Here is a 24,896-nt window from a genome sequence, read left to right on the forward strand (position 1 = left end):
TTATTTATGTACACTATCCTCAAGATCAGATTATATATGTACACTATCCTCAAGATCAGATTATATATGTACACTATGCTCAAGATCAGATTATTAAAGTTCACTGCTGTGAAGCTGTATTTTTGTTTCTTCGATCATTCCACTTCATTTGTATACAAAGGTGTTACAAAGGTAGTTGTTGGTGCAGTCAACCATACCATATGTTGTTTTAACCCGTATGACTAGTGGGCTTACTGGATGTACCGTAATTAATTGTTATACTGAGCGTTACGTCAAAGTTAGGGACCATTCCTTAATAATCTAGTTTTGGATCAAGGGAGAATACATTTATGAAAAATGTTCCCGGCGCTTGTTTTGAGGAAATAGGGTAGTTGTCATCGTTCGTGTCACTAATTAGACGACATTGTGATGTAACTGATCATATCAAATTGTACATACTAACGTTACCATGAATTGTCAGTTTTCATGTTACTGACAAGAGGTCATTAGGCACACATCATACAGTCAACCAGATCTGACGTCAGGACTGACTGACTCTTGTTTTGCTTTTAGCAATATTCCAGCAATATCACGGCGGACCCGACGTCAGGAATACTAGCTCCGACTATATGACGGCGGTCTGTAAAGGAACGCGTCTGGGACAGACATTCAAATGATTGACATCATGAGCACCAGTTTCCGTACTTTCTATTTCAGTGTAATTGAGTAAGCTTCAGTAAAAGGAATCTTCAAAGGACTTTGTTGAAGATGTCTGTGGTATGTGTTGCGCCAAACAGACTGAAGAATCATTCAGTCCCAATAGTGTGTAGAATCAGCATTATTTATATGCCGTTAACTGATTAAGCTGAAGGGCATAGCAACCGACCATCTGGGCAGGGGTTGCGGGAACTAGGATTTTGTCGGAAATATTTATTTGTTGCACAAAATCTGATTAGAAAGACGTAGTATATACTCAGATGTTAACCAAAACACAAATTGTAGCACTCGCGGCCTGAAAACATGCATAGATTAATGTGTTCACACACAAATATTGCATATATCCTGTCTGTAACGCAAACCCCAGTCTGTTCAAAACTGACTGCATTATATGTGTAAATTACGGGGGTTAATATTATCCATTTAGAACTATCATAACAACGTATATATGGAATTGATTTAAAACTTTTTTAATATTTACAACAAGACGTTTCTATGTCATTGAAATAAGTTGGAAAAATTCGTTGGAAGGAATTTAGAAATAAAATACTGAAACTGTAAACGTCTTTGAAATCAGTACGATCATAAAAGTGATGCGTGCGAACAAGAGAGACCTTGTCTAGACTGGTTCCCGTTCGTTTTAGCGACGGACTGGAACTTGGACAGCCCTGTAAATACCAGGAAACCAGTCGGATTTTTGGGTATTCTGCGCTAGCGATACACTCTTCGAAACAAAACGAGGGGACTGCAAACTGACATTTGTGACAAACTTGTGTTGTTCCGGGACAGCCGACTAGAGGTTACGGAAAGGGGCGAGTGGTGACGAACGCCTAACTGGTTCCAGCCTGGTTCCCAGTGTCTGCTGCGCTAACGCCGGGAGCCATGCTGAACTTGCCTGCGCAGTAAGAACGATACTAGTTCAGAAAGACGAAATCCCAGTTATGTGACCCGCATGTTTCTGTTATAAACAAGGAGGCGTGTCACATTTGGGTCACGAGAATATTCGTGCAATGCGGAAATACCTGGCCACGCTGTGTCCATTTCTGTAAACAAACAGCGTGAGTCAGTGAGTGAAAATATCTATTGCGAATTCGTTATTCCTAGTTGAAACATTTCACGGGTTCAGTAAACTATAGATACGTTTCTGTAATCGACGATGGCAGCCGAAAAGAGTGACAAGATAGGGGAGAAGAATGTCTTCCTGTCACCTGAATGTCCAGTAGAGAAGGTAACAGTGTATTCCGACAGGGCGGAAGTGTGTCGTCAAATCCACACCAGTGTCGTCAAAGGTGTCAATGAGATTGTCCTCAAACAACTGCCAGCGAGCATCGACTCGGATTCTATCAGGTGAGATTAATTCTTGCTTTCGACTGACTTTCCAACTAAAGCTATAGGAACAGTTAATTATCATTTTGAGTTTGGGAGTGAATTTTAAGATCACAATTTCATTTTTCTGTCTCACGTGTTTCTTCATCACAGTAATTTAACCACCTGTAACGGTTATTATGACGGCTTTTACAGGCATTGGCAGCAGGCATTGTGAAATAATGATATGCATGCATACATGCAACCATGGCAACATGCAACCATGGCAACATGTGAAACTAGTTAGAGTTGCTGTTAGTTACCACTACCAGAAAACTTAATCGAAATCTACTGATTTAAATGAATATATTTCACGTTATTTGTCACTCTATAGTGAGCTTTAGATCTGGCACATTTTTTAATGTCCAACTGTTATAATTTTTAACTCATATTGTATCACAATCATAACTTTATCATCATAATAGTGACATCAATGTAGAATTAGACCTTGAAAGAAGAGCTTGATATATATATATATGATATTTTTATTATTTAGTGTTCAGGTGTGTCCACTTCATATTGCAATTGGTTTTACCTCACACTTACCGGTATATGCATATGCAAGTGTAGTATAATTCTAATCATGGTGGAAAACCCATTGCTTGTGTATACCCTGTCAAATCATTTATCTCAACCGAAACCATTTCATTCAATATTATACCTGACACCAAAGGTTTTGTGTAATACTTCAACAAGTTTGATCATTAAATTATTATTGGCAAAGTCTAGATGTAAATTAGAATTATCAGAGATGCAGGCTACAAATAAAAGATAATATGGTGTAAGATTGCATGTGTTTGTGTTGTAGAGTTGAAGGAACAGGCCAGGCAACGATAGCCCGAGGTGACATTCCAGAGGAAGCACACTACACCAGATGAGGCCGACATTTCCAGCAAGGAGAAGGAGCTGGAGACGCAGATTGCCGACTTGAAGAAGGAGAAAGATCAAATTGAAGCAAGGCAGAATGTTATGAACAAACAATGGAAACTGCTGGAAAACTTCGGGAACACTGTGTCCAAGTCCACAAAAGTAAATAGTCCTGTATTAAAACACCTCAATAAACATTTTCATCCATAACTATACACAGTGTTGCACACTCCCCAAAATTTCGGCCAGACAAATGGTCTGGTAACTCTCAAAAGTTACCAGACCGGCTGGAAAGTTACCAGTCCAGAATTTTCAGCATTAAGATAAAATATAAAGGAGGTAAATAGGAGGAGGGAACTGTTTAATGTCAGGTTATTGTCACAATAACACGTTTTTAAATGTTTTTAGTCATTATATACATTACAAAATTACGCCGATTCAACAGCCAGACCATCGGGCTTGCAACTTTTAAAAACAGACCGTCCCGGACAATCGGGCAGGGGGGAGTTTGCAACGCTGCTATACATTACGCAAAAGTATTTCAGAGTGTGGCATTTAACAAAGAAAAACATATACCATTGTATATAAAATTGCATATGCATGACTGAGATCTGTGACGCCATCCCATCTGTGTAAGATTGTCTCAGTCGTGGTAGATTTAGAAAGGTGTTGTTACGTGGCACCATATATATGAAATGACATAGATTTCACATGTTGCCCACAATAATATGTAATGGCTAACTCCCTCTTCAACAAAGGTATCTGGTTGAGAGGTGTTGTTGATCAGCTGCGCCATTAAATGGCTAGATCCATATTGACCATGTTCACAAGGTTAAGGAGTATAAGACCTGCCCTGAAAACAGTAGAGGGAAATACAGTTATACACCTTTGCCATGTGACAAAATGCAATCAAGGTAAATAGTTGTACTACTGTTGAATGCAGTTTGTGTCTTGTGGAAGACTCTGCCAATGTTTAATTTTCAGTTAAAGTGTACTTTGTCTCAAATTTGATGTACTGTACAAAATTAGTATTTTTTGTTAATATGGTATTTGTATAACACAGATATATTGGTTGTGGGGGAAATCTATGAGATTTTTTACGAACTTCTCACCTTCACAACCTTTATCATCTCCGATAAATGATAATACGTAGAAGATATTATATGAGTGCCCATGTCATACTATGTTTGTGACACGGGTGCCTAAATGTTGGTATTTCCCGAGCGAGAGGGAGGGATATACCGATATTTGGCACCAGTGTCGTAATAATATATTCTATTTATTACCGAAGTTGTCAAATTGAGGAAAATAAACCCAAATCAACTTTCAAACATAGGCTGGCTACTCGGCATAGCCATATGTAGAACACAACATCATAGAAGAAACATGACTTCATAGCATTGTTCATGATGTCACGTCACCATGACAAAATGATACTTTTGCGCTTGGGCATTGTATGAAAAATATTAACCCTGATATTTTTGCCTTCTTAGGTAATAAAATTTTATTCACATATCCTGTAATAAGTGCCCCAGCTAATATTCTTTAGGAACAAGCTTCAAAACTGGCTGGTAATGGAGGCGTTTATTCCTGAACCCTGTATTCCAGAACAAGAGCACCAACCTGGACTCAGCCTACTTCCAAGGTGTGACAGACTTCCTCCAGATGTACAAGGACCAAGGCAGCCAACTGGAGACCACCAGGCTTGAGCTGGCAGAACAGATTGCCAAACTGGATAAAAAGATCGTAGCCGCCACCAACAACCTTTCAGAACTGAGAGCCAACAGAGGTCATCAAACAGAGTCAAGGTATGTTGGATTACTTGAGGTCAACTCAACAGTTTTGTGATTGGCGATGTGTCTTGTTGAGCGCAAAATTTTGATATTTACATGTTGAATTATTGATGTATCATGGTGTTATTTACAGTGGAAGAGATGTTTCATTTACTTATTCTTCTTTAACCTTGTGTAGCATTTCTCATCAAATATTCCAGAAATGTCCAGATGAGATACAAAACGTGGTGGATATGTTTTTGTGTTTTTTTTATCACTATTTATAACACCTCCTTGACTATTGATCAGTTATTTCAGACAGCTTCAGGTGTTATTCAGTCTAAGTAAACATAGGCTCAATATTATTCGTTACACTGCTTTACTGAGTCTAACAAACCCCAGTAGAAGGTTGCGTAAGCTAACTTTTGAGCGACCTATGAATGTCCAATCAAACGCAAAATGTCCGAACGGATTAAACCATTAAATGTGCAAATGTTAACTTTCGTTATCTGACGCGACCTTCTACTAGGGCTGGGACGATACATTATGTCACGATACGATACATGTTGCGATATTTTACCTGCGATACGATACGTATCATGGTATATACACCTTGAAAGAATGACACAGTATTAAGATTTAAAATGATTTAATTCAAGGTATTTGTGCATAACAGTAACACCCTTGAAATAAACAAACAAGTAACTCTGTCATTATACTTGTGTACTTTTCTCTAGAGAAGTACTTTAACATGTTTAAGATAATACTGTTTTGAAAAAACTCGTGTATTGTTTTGTATCGATACACGAGTCGACGATACGATAGATGTATCAAACTTAAATGTATCGCGATGTCCCAGTCCTACCTTCTACTGGGGTTTGTTAGACTCAGTATAGCAGTGTAACAAATAATGCTGAGCCTATGTTTACTTAGACTGGGTGTTATTGTACTCACATGCTTAGACAAAACCTTTAGTCAGGTGAACTATATTGCATTGCCACCATCATATTTAAATATGAAATGAAATAGAAGCTACTTGTGAGTGCCTGAGTATGTTTTGATTCCACTGTAGACAATATTCTGGCAATTTGACACCAGGTGACTCCAGACATGGGCTCCACACACTGTACCAATGTCAAACCTCTGTGGTTAGTATTTGGTGGTTATTTTTCCAGAGAATGCACCATTGTGCTGGAGAGTGAGGGTGAACACAAGGTGTCCCTACTGGTGTCTTATGTGGTATCCCAGGCATCCTGGACACCCAGCTATGACCTGCGCATGTTCACTGCTGAAGGTGTCCTTAAGGTGAGCTAATTATTTCAATTGCCTTCAATGTCATGCTAACAGATGACATCATAATGGTCTGCAAGGCATTGTGATGCTGTTCATTGATCTGAATCATAGATGCCCTGCGGTGGGTCACTTGGGTTAGACCCGTGAAGATCCGAGTTAGAACTGGTCTTCAGTAACCCATGCTTGTCGTATAAAGAGGCAACTAACGGCATTGGGTCCCTGACTTGGTTGACACGTCATCGTATCCCAATTGCATAGAACGATGCTTATGATATTGATCACTAGATTGTCTGGTCCATACTTGATTATTTACAGACCACCGCCATACAGCTGGAATAATGCTGAGTGCGGCGTTAAACAACGAACCAACCAACCAAATCACTTGGGTTTGGTAGTCTATATATCATTATAGAATATAGGTAGCATACCTTGGATTATGGAGAACATTCCTGTTTCAGATCATGTACTATGGACAGATAACTCAGACAACTGGCGAGGACTGGACAGATGCTAAGTTGTTCCTATCAACTGCCAGTCCCAGTGTCGGAGGTTCGGTACCACTATTGGGCACTGCCGTGCTCAGTATCGAGAGGGGGTTCAGACATGGCAGAAGGTATGATCACAGTTTCTAATGCCTCACCATTTAGCTCACCTGACTGAAGGATAGCTCTCTTATCCCGTGAATTCTTTCTTTGATAACTACGAGGTCAGTGGTGATGAAACTTTGCTAAGGTAATTTTAAGCCATGATGTTATTTTTTGTGTCTGTGTCCTGGGGTCTAGAGAATAGATTGAAAATCAAGGAAATCAAGTCAAGAATGATTAGGCAAGTCAAGATGTCTGCAGCTCTTGCTTAAAATATATGGTTCTTCTTGCCTCCCTTTTGATATTTATTTGTTTTCTTTTATGAAGTTTATATATATTGAAATAAGGTATCTAACTCTAGGACTAAATGCCAGTCTATTTTGGCTGATGTATTTTGACATTTGATCTGTAAAATTGTGGTATGCACAGCAACAAATAGTATGAATAACTTGATGTAGCTGTATGTTTTCTTGAGACAAATCATCTTCACTACCACCATTACTCCAGACATTTTGTACATGGAAGTCCATGAAGGTCCTATTTTGTTCATGGGCGCATAAAATCATCTCTGAATGTTACACTTAGACACAGTATAGACATACCTGTCAAACTGTAGCAAATAAACTAAACTAATGGTTCAACTCACATTAATTAATCCTAGACTCTGGCTGAGAAATCACTAGTCTCTGTCGAACTATGATATCACTAGACTGTGGCTATCAAAGACCTCACTAGTAGTATACACAATGGTGGAACGGGACTAGGTCCTTATCCAAGGCATAATTTTTCAAATTAAGCCTTGGATAAGTCCCCCTAATCCCGTTCCACCAATGTGTATACTACTACTGAGGTGCAAGCAAAATTTGATGAAAATTGGTCGAATAGTTTCTGAAATATTGAGCATGGGGTCGGTTGGGAAAAAGGCTCGGGTCGCCTCGGGGATGGTTGCTCCTCTGAGCTCTTGGCTCGGTGTACGGGTTGCTGGCTTGCTACTTTAAGCAGAAAAATAGGCATGCAAGACGAATAAAAAATCATGACGAGAAACTATCATCACACGCTGGGTGATGTGTAAGGGACTGTGTTGTGAGGTACGATCATCATCTCCTCTCTGACGAATGCTCTCGGCGGCCCGTCTTTTAAGTAGTACACGTTCAGGTTGCCTTCTTTGATGTCAACCAGGTCGATGTTGTACATTTTCATGGACCATATCTGATCGGTGGTGCGTTTTCTGCTGTCTCCCTCGTATTTGCCCGGCTGGTATAAGTACCTAACGCTGACATGGTCTGGTAATGTTTTCTCTGTTTTATCGCGACGTGCCGCTGCCGACGAGGATTCGACAGATTTCATTTTGATGGCTTCGACAGGTCTAGGGTGCGATTGAATTTCTCAACGATGGCTTGGCTACGGTGAGCTCCTGCTATACCTCGTCTCACCTGGACTTTGTGCTTGGCCAGCAGTTGTGACACGGCTCCCATGAACTCGCGTCCGGGATCGACTTGCAATACGGCAGGCCAGGTCAAGCGACTGCGTTTGTATATGCGTTCAAAGGCTTTGGCGACTTCATTCAAATCTTTGGTCGTCAACGGTTCGGTTTCCTTGTAGCGACTGGCGACGTCGACAACTGTCAGGGCGTTCTTGTAGGTTTAACGCCTAACCCTGTCGTGAGGGAGAAACAGGAGGTCGGCTTGATGAACGTGATTCAGCGTTGAAATGTCAAATACGTCCTGTACTTTGTTATGTAATAAAGTTTCTCCATGATGTATGTACGCATGTGTGCATGAGTGATCAATTATTCGATACGCCTTTGTGCCCGTACGGATAAGTGGTGCCTCCGTCGATGGCGATCCATCGTTTCGTGTCCATGGGAGACAGTGAAGTCTTGTTGATTCTCAGTCCGTACATCCTGTGTCCTTCGCTTCTCAGCATGTTCATTTGGTGTTTGAACGTTTTATTCTTGAACAGGGCTTCCTTGAATCTGGCGTGTTTGATGTGTTTCTTCACCACGTGTTTTTTCACGCCTTTCGGATTTCGAAGCCGACGTACTTGGCGATCGGCGTGCCCGCGCAATCGTCCTTCATCTTGCCGAGCACTTTTTTGTTGACTTGGCTGTGCATAGGGTGATCTTTGGGGTAGTCGATGGTGTCGTACAGGTACATGTGTTTCTTAATGTCCTTATACATGTCCTCGGTGTGAATTTCCATCAGCAGGGAATCCGTGTCTGTGTACAGCACTTCGCACCTGTCGCCGTACTATTTCTTCGAATATTTCGCTCCGGTTGAACGCCCTTCCTTTGAGTTTTTCTTCATCACTGGATCTGACCAGCTTCACGTTAACGCATTTTCTCAAATTCTCCATCGTCTTGCCGAACACCGAGTTGTTCATGAGTTTGTACAGGTTTTTATCGAAATCGCTGGTGACCAGCTTTCGCAAGTCCGTGTTCATTCGGATGTAAGGCTCCATCCAAGGACTTTGATCGCACTTGAGCGCCCTGTGTATTTTCGTGAGTTCCATTCCCAGCGACGTGTACAGCTGCAGGTTGCGATAGTGAACGATGGCCTGCATGATCAAGTGGGAATCGTACCTATGAAGGTTGTGAACACGACGGGGATTTTGATGGTGTTGGGATCGATTTTGAGCTTCAGGTTGCACACGTTGTGAGCGGCACCTCTGTACTTGCCACTGATGTGGCAGTGATCTCTCACGACATCCCCATTCAGGGGTTGGTCGCACATGTGGCAATTCTTAGCTTTCTTATGAGGTCGCCAGTCGTCTTGGGTCATGCGCATGGGGACGACGGTGTACAGCTTTTTCCTGATGATTTTCTCTTCGTTTTGCAAACACGTGAGAAAGCATTCGGCGGCGTCGGGACCTCGGTAGACCACAGCAGCGTTTGTTTGTCCGTCGCATCGAACGACCACGTAACCAAACCCGCAGGCTTCGTGCTCTTGCGTTTTGTGCATGAAACTTTTGCCTAGGGACGGAGCGACGGTGTCGACGGTTTTGTTGAGGGCTTCGAAGTCGGCGTAGATGATGTAAGGCACGGACATTTGATGCTTGTGGTTGACGAATTTCAAGACGTCGTTTTTGTCGGGCATGTCGATTCGGATGTCCGTTTGTCCAACGCCTCAACAATCCTCACGGTGCGATTCCAGCAGGTCTGCTCACGTGAAGCCATGGAGGCACCGTTCGCAAAAGTGTTTTTTCCCAGCATGCTTCGATTGATCGTACAACAGTCTGCTGAGACTTTTAATTGTCGCGTGGTGATACTTGTCCTCTTTTTTCGACCAGAAATAAATTGATCCTTCACACGGTTTTATCTAGGTCGGTGCTTATCCTGTGCACAATAGTTGTGTTCCCTTCGTGTCCCGAAGACGTTAATAGCCAGAGGGTGTTGTTTTTCCACTCGAGCGATTTGTGAGATGGGAGTAGGCATGTCTATCCCCGTAAAGTCGAGGCCGGATTCCTCAATGGAGGGATAGGTGGAAAGTCTGTCTAGATGATGGGTAACCAGATGCAAGTCAGCTATGATCATCGTCGCCTTTGTTTTTGGCATTGACCGTGGCTTTTTTTTTCTTGTAGTACGGTGGCAGGTCCAGGTACGACCCTCCTTTGAACAGCACGTAGTTTGCTACGTTTGATTGTTCAGTTCCTCGCCGACTTTGTTGTCGACCGGCGGTTTGATGTCGTCGACTTCCATGTTTTTGTCGACGTCCAGCCTACAGGCTCTCAGATACTTACCTACGGCGTGCTTGGTCGGCACGAATTTTGAGTTTCGCTATGTTCAGAAGCGAAGTCAAATCTCTAATAGGGTTTTTCACATGTGAAGTCAAATCTCTAATAGGATTTTCATTGCTATGTTCGGCTGCGAGTCAAAATCTCTAGTAGTTTGTTTGGTGTGTGAAGTATCGCTGTTAAATGTTAGCAACCCTGTCAATACGTTGGCTAGTTAAAGTTTCGACCGACTTAAAAAAATATAAAAAAGCGATTTTCGTGATGCACGTTAGATTTTTATTCCCAGCGGTTGCGTTCATTGAGGTAGTCTCTTTTCGTCAAGTAGATGAGATGGCCTCGGACCACGTCCGCGCCGTGGGCTTTGCAACGACGATGATGGCATTTCACACCCACGCTGCACATTTCGCACATGTAGTTGACGAAACCCTTTCGGATGGACATCATGTGAATGCCACAATAGTCGGTGGTGCATTTCCTGTTGCAGGTCTCGGTTTTGCCAAGAAGCACGTACTTGCAGTTAAAAGGTGCTTGTCGTCCCATGTTTTTTTCTTTTTTATGTATACACACATAAATATGTTCTAGTCTAATTGTTTGGCGACGAACAGGGTCGCGGTCAAACCTAATGCCACAAAGATCAGCTCCCAGTCTTTCTGTGCCTTGGAAGGCGTGTAATACTGAGATAGCATGGGTGCGTCGCCGAAAGGTTCGAGCCGGTAAGCCCGTAGTATTCTCGCATGGCGTCGTCGATGTTCTTGAACGTTCTCACGGCATGGTTTTCGCCCGCGAGTTGGGCGTTGATGTAATCGATTCTCTGCACTCGTTTTTTGGCGTACTTGGCTTGCGCGGCCTGCAGTTTCTCCACGACTACAAGGGGGAGCGGTGGGCGAGCTGGCTAAGGCGCCAGGCTAGTGATCCAGCGAGGTTGAGGTGCTGGGATCGAGCCCACCTGCGACTGGGTGTAAAAACCTTGGAGTCAACTTTGTGTGCAGACTCTTTCAGTGTTGTCACAACCCCTAGTGTACAGTACACAACCCTGTGCAGTTAAAAGAACCCACGAATCCGTTGGTATATGGCCAGATGGTGGTCACATGAATACGTGCAAACACCTAGTTGCAGGTACAGTTGCGTGCAGTAAAGTTGGACAAAGTACTGTGACTATGTGTCCCAGTCCACCCAACTGTGAATGGGTACCTCGTTAGGATGAGAAAGCCACAATAACTCTGTGCGCCTAGTGCCAGCAAGAGTTGTATACTCCCCAGGAAGTTGAGAATAATAATACGATGTGCCATTAAGATTGACATCCAATGATCGAGGGAACAATACCAGCGCCTTGAGCATGCGCCAGTTGCGTGGATATGTGCTCTATATAAATATACTATAATAATAATCGTGACGTTTACGTTCCGCTTCGATTTCGGCTGCGTTGGACGTTCGTAATTTGAAAAAAAGGTAATTGCTGCCAGAGAATGCGAGGGCGTTGACTAATGCCCCACCAACCATCATCGCTATCGTTGCCATCTTTTATGTTAGTTTTTTATTTCCATATGTTTTCTGGAATGATGCCTTGCTTGACGAGCATGTCTTTGGTGGCCGTACTCAGTCCCAAGTAGAACACGAGCATGCCCATGTCTTGCAGGTTGAAATCGAGCTTGGGTGCTGTTTGGTGATCATCGTTTTCCATCGGTTGTCGACATTTATATAACATGATGTAAGGGTTTACTTCTAATTGAGGTGCAGGTACCGCTGCCCGGGGTGGTGGTGAAGGTGGTGGATGTTTGAATTTGTACAGCAATACGGTGATGACGGTGGTGATGCATGCTGCCGTCGTTGTGGTGTAAGAAATCCATTGACGAGGTTTTTTCTGCTTTTTACCTAACCGGCCCTTGCGACCGGCGGCTACTTTTAGGATCCTTTTTTCTGGTTACGGTATCAATCACTTCTTGTTGTTGTTGTTCCGTCGTCGTCTGCTGTCATTGCTGGGGACAGCAGCATCCTTCTCCTCCGACGACATCTTGTATGTTGTTATCATTATTTTCTTCTTTAAATTGACAGTGCTTTGCCGTAATGATCGCCGCGTGGTCAACGAAGCTAAAAACATGCCGTACCTGTGGTACAGCACGCAGCTGACGGCGCTCAAAGCGTGGTCGATGAATGGATCTTTCTCTAGATCTTCCCACAGGTAAAGTCGATGTTCCGGTGGAATGGGAAGGAAGTACGACGCTACGCTGGTTTTCGTCATTTCGGCGCCGAGTCTGGCTTCGTATCTCGTGTACAGCTTGTTGATTTCTTCGGCTGACATTTTGTGAATCTTATCGGGAGTGTGGTCGCCCCCACCCAAGTGTTGTTTGGCTTTGCCGCTTACTGCGGGCACCAGTCTCTCTCGCTTGTCGTTTTTATTATTATTATCATCGTCATCCAACATTTGTTTGAGCAGTTCGTCGCACTTCATCTTATAATGTAACAAGCGTTGTTTAAGTGTAATAAAATAATATCTGATGCACGCGAAACACATCGAGATGAAAGTCAAGTTGCAGACGAGGAGAATTTCGAACATTGGGGGTTTGGTTTTTTTTGCTTGAATTTGCTAGTATTTTCCTAGAATTTAGCTTGAATTTTTCTTAAAGCTAGCAGACTTTATACGCCACAGGTTGGTCGGTTTTCAACATGAATTTGGCGTGTTTCGTTACGGCGAGCTGCTTCTTCACTCATTCTCGTTCTTGTTTGCTTGGGATCACTTCGTTTTCTCGCAAGCAGTCCTCGAACGAATCCCTGTCCTTGCAGTGAAACAGGGCGACCCATCACGTCTGTTCCTGTAAATCTTTCAGCACCGAGTTAAAACCCAAATGCTGTGTTTCGTGTGTCGGCCCGAGAAGGCCAGGTAAGACAGAGCGTCTCGTTTTTTAACCATCTCCTTGTTGGCGCTGCAGTCGTTCAGGATGAACAGTGTCGATTCTCCTTTCAGCTTGTCGCGATAAGTGCGCAACCAGTCCTGCAGACGAGTTCCAGAATCGATTTTGTGCACGTCCGGGTCCGTCATCACCCACTCTCTCTCCGTGTACATCTTGTTCACTCGTAAAGTGGGGAAGAGAATGACGATGTGGTCGAACACGTCACGATAGTAACCTTCCCGCATGTCCAGCATGAATGCCGTCTTGCAGCATCCCGTCTGACCGCACACGATGGCGCAGTGGGGATCACGAGGTAAATCAATAAATGGCCTGCACAAATCTTCCATTGTCTATTTTGAATTGCGCGTCCATAATCACTTACAAATATAAATTTAACTTGCCGACCGGATTTTGCGCCTCCTTGGCGATTTGGATGGTGATCCCCTCGCTGCCATTGCCGATGCGGGATCCGCTGCCGTGCAGCCTGACGTCATCCGTGGATCACATGTCCAGCCACAGCGAGTGTCGCTTGATGGCCGGTAGTTTTATTATCTCGTCCCATTGCTGGTGAGCTCACATGCCTTGGCTGAACAGCTGGTTGGGCACGCCTTCGACGGTCACTTCCACTTTCGTGATCTCAAGATCCAAGTGAGTTCGCCGTTTCTTCAAAACGACTCGTATTCCACCACGGGAATGATCAAGATGCCTTTTATCGATCAAGCCAGCACGTTCAGGTTGATGTTCCACATCGTGTCGCTCTTGTCCTTGACGATCGTCCGGTTCCGCAGCACGTGATCGTGCAGGGTGAACAGCTTTCCCGAGTACTGTAAATCATGAAATTAATGCGTCACGAATTTAATGCGAGGGTCTAGTCTAAAAAGCGTCACGAAATTAATGCGAGCTCAGGAATCTCTGTTGATGATGAAATGTGACACCCTGAATCTTGGATGTTGTTCATTTTCTTTTCACACTTGTTATTTACCAAAGAACCTGAATTGAGCTTGTTAAGCAATGAATGGAAATGAGCTGATGATGTTTTGATTACGCTGTCATGTTTGATCACGCAATTGTTTGCTGCTTCTTGTCTTATGACAACATGTATAAACGTAATCCGACGTGAAAGACGCAAGTCATCTACCAAGGTACAACAAACAAGTGGCTGGAGAATGTCTGGTCTGGCTGATGTGCTTGAGTGACTTTAAACAATGACCAGTGATTGCAACCAGTGATAATTACATGTGGCTTGAGGTACCTGTAATGAGGAAGTGACCTGTATTAGTGTAATGTGTAGTGTCAGCACTTCCACTATTGTTACATAATTTGCCGATGAATAAGTTCAATGGATATCAATTATAATGCGAGAAGAGTACAGACGCATTTTTCACATTAACTTCATAATTTACAGTACTGGGTGCGAATCTGCCGGGGCCCGGGCTCGTGACCATGTCGAAATCCAACGAGGTGTTGTCGACGACGTAGCTGGCCTCGGTGACGTTTGGTGTGAATATAACTTTGCTGTAGTCGTTGAACGTGAGTTCGTATTACAGTCGGTCGCCCAGCGTGGCCTGGTAAAATGGCATGTGTCCCTCGAGAAGCTCGAAGTCGAGCAGTATGCAAAACCGGTTCCCGTACGCCTCGGCAACGGCTTTGTCCCCTGCCGGTTTCCCATCGAGCTTGTCTTGCGTGTAAGCTCTTCCCACACGTATGTCTTTCGCATGGCAGTTATCCCAACAAAGTACTTGATACAACATGTTATCGTGTTCGTTCTCGGTTCTCCAGAGGTCCATGTAAGTGAAAAACATGTCGCTGTAGTCGATGCTCAGCACCTCATTCCCGCTGATTTTGATGGTGGTTTTCTTGACGATGGCGTGATCCAGGTTGCGCAAGATCGTGCGTTTGTCGTTCGGGGATTCCAAAGTGATCTGAAAAGCCAGTCGAGTAGTGCCGGGGACGATGACGTCGTTCGCACCCAGGTTAGGGAATCAGACCTGCAGTATTTGGTTTTGATCGATGGTGCTCGGATTGTTGGTGATGGTCACCGACTGACGCACGATTTTGACACTGAGCGGCTCTCTCGATCTTCGGAAAGGATCTAGCTTTCGTCCGTATTGTGACATTTATACACTTATTATGGAAGTCTTTCTTGGAGATGCCCCCGGAAAAGATGTGAGCATTCTGTTGGGGTTAAAAATACGCTGGCATGATCGCCATAGAAATAACCGTTGTCGTATTTATATACAATCGGGAACTCAGTCCCCACCACAAGCCTCAAGGGGGTGATGGTTTTTCAGCAGCCTCTCATTTTACTCCGGACCATTTTTTTATCCGAGCACTTGTATTTCATCAGTTTAAAATATATTCATCAAAGATTGACGGAAAACCAATTAAATATTATTTTATAAAAATATGTATACACACACAGGATGGAACTGTACCCAGTTGTGGATAAAGTAGCAAAGACACTGGAAACCGTAGACTGGTTTCGTTTTCAGTCAGCATGGGATTAGGCAGGTATCGGGTTATTATCCACCATTGTGGCCACACCCGTGGTGCTAGGCGTCGAAATAACAGCCGATGTGATAGGGTTGATGGGATTGACCCTTAAGTTCGTATCTCGCAGACTGTAACCTAAAGCATTAAAACACGACGAAATTTGAATTCTAGCTGAAGCGAAATTAAACACGATAGACGATCATATTTCCACCGTCCTCACTGACTCTTAAATCTCCGAAGAAGAGATTGTTTGGTGCTATCAGAAATCGCAAAATATCACAGAATTAAAAAAGAGATTCGGACCAAGTCTCGTAAAAAGTCCATCATTTGGGAAGACGAGAATTATTTTTTCATAGAACAAGGGAAGCAACAGGCCCGACAAGCCTTCATTACGAAAACCAAACAAATCATAGGAGATTTACAATAAACTGTTTCGTAGACATCAACATAACATAGGCAGCCGGCCAGCCAGCTCAGCGAGCTGTAGGTTAATAGCCGAGCCGAGACACACACACTGCGACTCGCCCACAGCGCTTGCTCAATGCTACCGAGACGTAGTGGTGGTCCGATTAATTGAAATAATTGAAGATTGGTCGCAATGACAAAACGACCAAGCAATCGATCATGTTTTTCTCATAATCAATTTTGGAACACTTTTTTGCAATAACAATATTTTTCCCAAGGTTGGTTTTGTCTGTTAGATTTCATTAGCACCGTTTGAAGCTCTTCTAATTCATGATTGAATTTATTTTAAAGACTCCATGAAATTCATGTTCCTAACATGCTAGTCATCCTTTAAAGATGTGAAATTTGCAAATGCATTTTGTGCAATTTGCAAAGAAAACGAAAGAACTACATAGTTTTTTCTTTAAATTTTGTGCATTAACAAACATAACCAGGAAAATTTGATAAATGATGCTAACCAATTATTTTCGATGATTAATCGGTTGTAATGAACCAATCATCAATTATGAGATTTAAACCAATTCCCAACACAACCTACGGCAGCGAGGTGACCCGGGGGAACTGCCGAGAGCTGCGGTATGATTTTGCAGAAATCAACTTAACGTAACCAGCCAGCCAGCCGGTCGGCTGTACAAGCTGAGGACAGACAGACAGACAGACAGACACACACACACACACTCACTCACTCACTCACTCACTCACTCACTCACTCACTCACTCACTCACTCACTCACTCACTCACTCACTCACTCACTCACTCACTCACTCACTCACTCACTCACTCACTCACTCACTCACTCACTCACTCACTGCGACTCTCCCACAGCGTTCGCTCGGTGCTACCGAGACGGCAGCGTGGCGACCCGGGGGAACTGCTGAGAGCTGCGGTATGATTTAGTGGAAATGAACATAATGTAGCCAGCCAGCCGGTCGGCTGTACAAGCCGAGGCGAGACACACACACACACTCTGTGACTAGCTCACAGCACTCGCTCAATGCCACCGAGATGGCAGTGAGGCGACCCGGGGGAACTGCCGAGAGATGCGGTATGATTTAGTGGAAATCAACATAACGTTGCCAGCCAGCCAGCCGGCTGTACAAGCCGAGCCGAGCCAAGACACACACACACACACACTGCGACTGGCTCACAGCGCTCGCTCTGTGATACCGAGACGGCAGCTTGGCGTTTCATTCACCTTCAGACATCTGTCACCTCGCTAGTCAGCCGGCCGTGCATCATCATAGCCGAGCCGAGACACACACGCACACACTTATAGTCGTCCACAGCGCTCGCTCAGAGCAACCCCCGAGACTGTAGCGAGTTGATGACTGCTGAGACCTGCGTTTCATTCACCTTCAGACAGCTCACACATCGCTACAAGTATGTCCTAACGAGATGGTAGCACGTTAGCTCGTGGGAACTGCCGAGAGGTGCGTTTCATTCGGCTGAAAACACCTCTCGCCTCGATAATATATAACAAGTACGACAATACGTTGGATTGTTAGCCTGACCCCATGCTCACTAAAAAGTGATTATTTCCTAAACTATGTGACCTATTTTCGTGAAATTTTGCATGCATCTAGGCAGATGGTTACGCTATGGCAAAACGGCATTGAAAACACTCTCGATGACTCCATTACATTAATTAAGACTTAATTACAACAATAAGTTGGACATTTTACCTTTTCCCAACCGACCCCATGCTCACTTAAAAGTCAATATTTCAGAAACTATTCGACCGATTTTCATCAAATTTTGCTTGCACCTCAGTAGTAGCATACACAATGGTGGAACAGGATTAGGGACTTATCCAAGGCTTAATTTGAAAAATTAAACCTGTGATAAGGACCTGGTCCCGTGCTGGACTCTGGTTAACAAATATCTGGATAATGAAGATATTCCCAGACTCTCTGTAACTAAGATGTGACTAGAAACTGGCCTACTAGATCTGACCACCTTTGGATATGATTCAAGGGTAGAAATGCTCCCACCTAACACAGCCCCCTGTCAGGTGGCTCACTCTAAGTCATCATAGCCCAGTGTGGGTTTCTGCTCATACTATCAACCACTGGCTCACATGGCAAGGGACTTATCCATATAAAGGCAGGGAAAGAGACCGTTTAAACCTTTTCCCAATAAACCACAAGACCAGTGAGTGGACAATAATGAGTGGTACTGAAATACACAATGCCATTTAGAAAGTGGTTAAATGTAACATATGTTATATTTGGGATTACACTTTCTTAGTAAAGTACAGATTCTAGTACTTTTTTGCATAGTGCTCAACTAAAAAAAGTACTAGAATCTGTACTTTACTAAGAAAGTGTAATCCCAAATATACATATGTTAAATAAGTGGTCCTCTTTGTACTTCACTGGTCCAAAATAGCCTTTGTAGATTTACTTAACTATCAATACAAAATTCACTGGCCACCACGACCACTGCAAACTTATCATTTAGTTAAAACCAAAGTCACTTACTAACATTTCACTATGACATTGTGAGATGGGATTTAAGTCACTTTTAGCATTATTCCAGCAATATCAGGTTTAAAAACAAAAGAAAAGTGCTTTACTTGGACAAAACCAGTGAAACACTTTAACCACTAGGCCATCCCACCATCCCTATACCATTCATTCAAGTAACAAGAGCAGCCTGTATCATTCTGACAGCATCTCTGTTGTACATAAACATACAGGAGAAAGTCTTGTTTAGATTTCGTTCTCTGGCAAAAGCAGGCAGTTTCTCTCGTGGGAAGAGTTACTCGCAAGATGAATATGATGACGAAGAGTATGAGTGTGCTGCAAGTATTGAATCAACGCCTAGACTCATGGGCTACACTCAGTCAAAGGTACGTTTATACTCTCAGATTTGTTTTCTACAACCGTTATCAGGTCTTTCCGAATGAAGTCACGAGGAAGAACTTTGAATTCAGCTCCAGGGGGTAGCTTGCATCTGCAATCGGCAGGACTTATTGAGGACTCGCGAGACGAATTATTGGATTATTGTGCTCCAATGCCGTATGTTGAAACAAAGGTATCAAGGTGTTGTATTGCATGTGTGTTCAATGTAAAAGAATGTTGTCTTTCGTTGCATGCTTTGAACATTTGGATTAAGAAATATTTTCACGATATTTCAGTTTCAAGATTTGAACTCAAATCTCTGATCAGAAAACAAGCTTAAACAATCTATCTTGTTTACCTTGCTCTGTCATTAATGGATTAGGAAAATAGAAAAGATATCACTAATGAAACAAATTGTTACTTGTAGATTTTAACTCACCTGAACATCTCCTCACTAATTAATTGACCAAATCAACTTTGATGTTTAGTATTGTCACCATGTTAACCGTGTTAAAAAGTCAGATCAGTCATTTTTGTATGCTTGTAGTTGGTTCTTGGATTCATCACATTCCAGTGTTTGTTACATCATTATTGTATTATCATTACACGGGCACAATCACTTTGGAGATCAGTTGTAACCGAGACAGCAACTTTCGTTACGTTGTTAATGAAGCCACATTAAGGTGAGCTGGCACATGTTTCACATGAAACAGATGCAGTGTATTTCATATGGTCTCTGGTCACAGAAAATACCAGGACCTAGATTTTCGAAGCTCTCTTAGCCCTACGATAGTCGTAAGTTAATGTTAATGTATGGCACTTACGACTATCTTAGCGCTAAGAGAGCTTAAAAAATCTAGGCCCAGATTTTCTGGCAAATGAAAATTAGTCTTCCTATGACAGGAGTGGTTATACAACCACCCTTTGGAACTTTGATAAACAAGCTAAAAAAAGAATAAATGTCAACAAGACTATATTTTGTTTCAACATTTTTGTATACTGGTATTTTTGTAAACAGTTTCCTTTTCAATATTTCTTTTTTCACATTTTTAATCATTTAACCCATTTCCTTATGGCTTTTCCTCATCATGATTAGTTGGACATGAATCAAAAATAATCATTTTGAAACTGGTCGTTTCTTAGGGGATGAGGGGGACATTAGGAGTGGTCTCAGTCATATTCTGATGACATTCCCAAATGTAGTCCCAGATGTTTCAGCAATCATTTTTTCATGGGTTAGCCCTCCCATCTTAAATTTTTCCAAAGACCGCGACCCCTTGTAAGAAATGATCAGTCCCTGATGTGTCATGTCTCATACCCTTGCAGGTGACAGAATCTACCACCAGCACATCCTACGAAATTGCTCGTCAGTCATCGATTCCGAGTGACAACCTGCCACACAAGGTGTCTGTGGGAATATTTGATGTGAAGCCCAACCTGGAATACATCACTCTCCCCTAAGGTGGAACCAAGGGCATATCTCCAGGCCAGGGTCACCAACAACTCAGTGTTTACGCTGTTACCAGGTGAAACCAGCATATTCCTGGATAACAGCTTTGTTGCTAAGGTGAGTATAAAAGATCTGGTAAATTTGTTGAGCGTTACATGACACGCCAACGTAAATAACACAGCAAAGTCACACAGGGTCTTGCACAGCAAAGTAAGTCACACAGCAAAGTAAGTCACACAGCACAAGGTCTTGCACCGCAAAGTAAGTTGCACAGCAAAGTAAGTCACACAGCACAGGGTCTTGCACAGCAAAGCAAGTCACACAGCACAGGGTATTGCACAGCAAAGTAAGTCACACAGCACAGGGTCTTGCACAGCAAATTAAGTCACACAGCACAGGGTCTTGCACAGCAAATTAAGTCACACAGCACAGGGTCTTGCACAGCTAAGTAAGTCACAGCACATGAGTAAGTCACAGCAAAGTGTTTGTTTGATTGTTTCTTGTTTTATGTTACACTCTGCAATATTCCAGCTAATTCATAATAATAATATTCACTTTTATAAGCCATTCGAGGATGAATATCTAGCTCAAAGCGCTAACTATTTATTACCCTGGATAACCTAAGCTGCCTCTGAATTTCGGAGGTTAATAGTCACATGACTTATCCCACCGGGTACCCATTTTCTGATGAGAGTTTGTAAATAATCAAGTCTGGAAAAGATTCTGAAGTAACTGAGCATCATATGACTCAAATGGGATATGATGAGTAGTAATTCAACCAGCAGAGTGAGAGGTACAACAAAGTAGGTAACAAATCAGCTCAGTTGTAACAAGATGCAATATCTGCTTCTGTTCCAGGCTGAGATCAAGTTGGTGTCCCCTGGGGAGGAGTTCTTGTGTTCTCTGGGTGTCGATCCTGCGGTCAAGGTCACATATAAACCACTGAAGAAGTTCACGGCCTCCTCAGGCCTCATTAGCAAGACCACCAACACAACCTACGAGCAAGTGGTCGAGATCAAGAACACTCATGAATATTCCATCAATATTGTCCTGAAACTTCAACTCCCCCGTAGTAGTGATGACAAAATCAAGGTAGGTTACACCACACCAGGCCCTTTGCTTTTGTATCATTACTGTACCATAAATACGGCCATGGATTGACTGGTTGACTGAATGTTTGCGCACAGGCTTGTTATGGACATGGCATGTTGTCCATCATCTGTCTCTCTGTCCATAAGTCCATCAGCAGCTTCAACCTTGAAATGGCTTTTGTGATCACCTTGAAACTCTTGGAGGGGAGTCAAGCTATGACAGTCTCATATCCCGAGGGACATTTGCTTATTTTAAAGAAAATACTGCCTTTTTTAAAAAGGAAACAAAGTGATTCATTCAGAATGATTATTCATGCATTGTGTTTCTGGCTGTGCATTTATTTGTGTTTTGTGTATGAGCTTATTCTTTAACGATAAAGAAGATCAATGATGGGTATGCACTTTTTCCTGGTCTTCTTTTTTTGTCATAATGCACAATATGTGTAATTATTCCGCTGAAAGAAAATATGTGTTATTGTTTCTCTACAGGTGACTCTGTTGGAACCCAGTCTTGATCTGAAACACCCAGAGAAGAATACCAACCCAAATATCACCAAACAGAACCATATTGTATGGAAACTGGACCTTGCCAAACAGGTGACAAGGGAGATAACTCTCAAATACACTGTAGACCACCCACCACAACAGGAGACAAAATTGACTGAAGCATTTGAGAATGAATAAGATGACCTATGATGAACCTGAAAATTTGAATGTGTAGGTAGTGAATTATATTGCTTACATGTAAACATGTTGACTTCATGACAGTAATATTAATTTGTAGATGATTACGTCCTCGAAATGGGATCAATTCACGGTCAAATTGGATCCCAGATAAGTTTGCATGTAGTTATTCGAATTCTGCTTTTATTACGACCTGTCAGTAAATTATCCCCTGATTATACAGAGATAATGTCAAACACATGTTGGTCCTAAAATGATGAATGGAGGACTCGCACCCTCCACCAAAATTGTGGGGCAAAATTCCCCTTGAGACATACCATAAAAACATGACAAAATGCTATCAAGTGCCTCTAACTTCTCTATGTTCAAATTTAACATGTGTTACATTTGACTGCTTTCTATGTAGCATTGTGTATGCTATTCATATATTGAAATTATTATGACAATGACTGAAACATTTCTAACAAAAGGCTGTTATAAACCAAAACTTGCAAATATTTCTGCGAAGGTCATCAAATATAATTTAGTTAGAATGCATATGGCTGTCCACATATATGATGCTGCTTTTTGATACATATTCTATATTCGGATTTTTAATGTAATGTGCCTTGCTTTTGCCATCTACCTCAAATCAGACCTGTGATCTCTAAGATTTGATTTCTATGTGACTACTGCGAATGTCAAAAACATTAACCAACTGACTTTTCACAATGTGTACAGTTACTATGTGATGTGGTGTACTGTTGATGATTACATCGAGGGATGCAACTCTTGTTTTGTTTACACCTTTACAATTATAGTGTAATATGAATAATTACTGACCAAATGTGAGAATTCATGATGGAAAGTTCTGTGTCTAAAATATGAAATAAGTCCCAGCATAACTGGAATAACAAATTGTGGTATTAATAAGTCAATAAGGACAGATTTATAGATTGTATCAGTTACTCCAAGACCCAAGGTGTCTGGCTTTAAGGTGTGTGGATTACAAGGGTTTCATTGTACATGTTTTGTATTATTGTCTGACTAAGATATCGAGTATTTAAGACACACTGAATGCCACATGTATGATAAGAACATTATGTCACAAATTTTGTTGACCTTGTTTCACAAAATCTCTGAAACATATCCCTGGTTGTTGTTTATATGTCATCTGGCTTAATACTCATCACTATCTTATACTGTATGCCATTCACACCCTAATCATAGTAAAAGGTATTGAGATTTTATTTTAACTTTCAGTTTGTGCATTTGAGAAAGATTGACATTGTATTTGTTATATATTTCAATAAATATATTGTGGATCTGGTGCTACCACCAAGATTGTGCATTATCTTTCTTGACAGCTTGGATGGATGCTCATACTGTCAACCTCAGGTTTGACTAACAGAGTATTGGTCTCACGAACCTGTCTAAAATATGAAATAAGTCCCAGCATAACTGGAATAGCAAATTGTGGTATTAATAAGTCAATAAGGACAGATTTATAGATTGTATCAGTTACTCCAAGACCCAAGGTGTCTGGCTTTAAGGTGTGTGGATTACAAGGGTTTCATTGTACATGTTTTGTATTATTGTCTGACTAAGATATCGAGTATTTAAGACACACTGAATGCCACATGTATGATAAGAACATTATGTCACAAATTTTGTTGACCTTGTTTCACAAAATCTCTGAAACATATCCCTGGTTGTTGTTTATATGTCATCTGGCTTAATACTCATCACTAGCTTATACTGTATGCCATTCACACCCTTATCATAGTAAAAGGTATTGAGATTTTATTTTAACTTTCAGTTTGTGCATTTGAGAAAGATTGACATTGTATTTGTTATATATTTCAATAAATATATTGTGGATCTGGTGCTACCATCAAGATTGTGTATTATCTTTCTTGACAGCTTGGATGGATGCTCATACTGTCAACCTCAGGTTTGACTAACAGAGTATTGGTCTCACGAACCTGTACTTGTTGAAAGAGGTGGCAGGCTGGTGGTCATACTCCAGGTTTGACTAAACCAGATTCAGTAGGGTATTGGTCTTACAAACCTGTACTTGTTGAAAGAGGCGGCAGGCTGGTGGTCATACTCCTTGAGTTGTCATGGTACCGATGCGTCCCCACAGGAGATAGTTTTGGCGAGCACCTGGTGTCATTACCATTTGACAGTGAATCATGAACACATGTTCATGAATAGTTGGAATCATAGGGTCTAACACTTGGATAGTGGACTAACATGATAGTGAGTTTGGTCACTTTTTGAGACATCCTCTACTAGTTTGTACAGGCAAGACTTGCAAATGTATGTGGCTGATGGCCCCGAACGTTTGATTCCCCTGTCATGGAATTCCCATCCAGTTTTTAAAGGCAACAGTTGTTTCTTCAGGCAAGCTACATAGCAGGATGGTTCTGTGTCTGTCCAACATAGACAGCACAAATACATCCCTTCGATTCAAACCTTCACACCAAAGCCAGGCGTAATTTGCACCAGCCCCTACAGATATAATACCAAATACTTGGGGCAGTTTTATAGTCCTATTGTTCATAAATTGTTTACTTTTGAATTGTCGAAAAGTATATTTTGAATAAACTATCTGAGTGGTGAGTGTAAAAATGGAAAGGGGATGGCTGTAGTCGCTAATGTAAGGCAACGACCGGTTTTGACACCTTTTG

The 24,896-nt window shown here is 42.2% G+C and overlaps 1 protein-coding gene across 1 annotated transcript; it reads left to right on the forward strand.

Moving 5' to 3' along the window:
• The first annotated feature begins 1,645 nt into the window (after nt 1-1,645).
• LOC124269434 (protein F37C4.5-like) lies at nt 1,646-23,677 on the forward strand. The gene is given in 12 exon segments (XM_046704439.1): nt 1,646-2,043; nt 2,870-2,900; nt 2,902-3,090; nt 4,537-4,736; nt 5,876-6,005; nt 6,452-6,606; nt 18,872-19,007; nt 19,052-19,192; nt 20,326-20,454; nt 20,456-20,566; nt 21,308-21,541; nt 22,030-23,677. Coding segments are annotated over 12 exon segments (1,842 nt in total). The 5' UTR covers nt 1,646-1,852; the 3' UTR covers nt 22,225-23,677.
• The last annotated feature ends 1,219 nt before the right edge of the window (nt 23,678-24,896 follow it).

Source organism: Haliotis rubra, unplaced genomic scaffold (assembly GCF_003918875.1).
Source record: "Haliotis rubra isolate DU_JTF1 unplaced genomic scaffold, ASM391887v1 Scf145, whole genome shotgun sequence".
Taxonomy (NCBI): Eukaryota; Metazoa; Mollusca; class Gastropoda; order Lepetellida; family Haliotidae; genus Haliotis; species Haliotis rubra.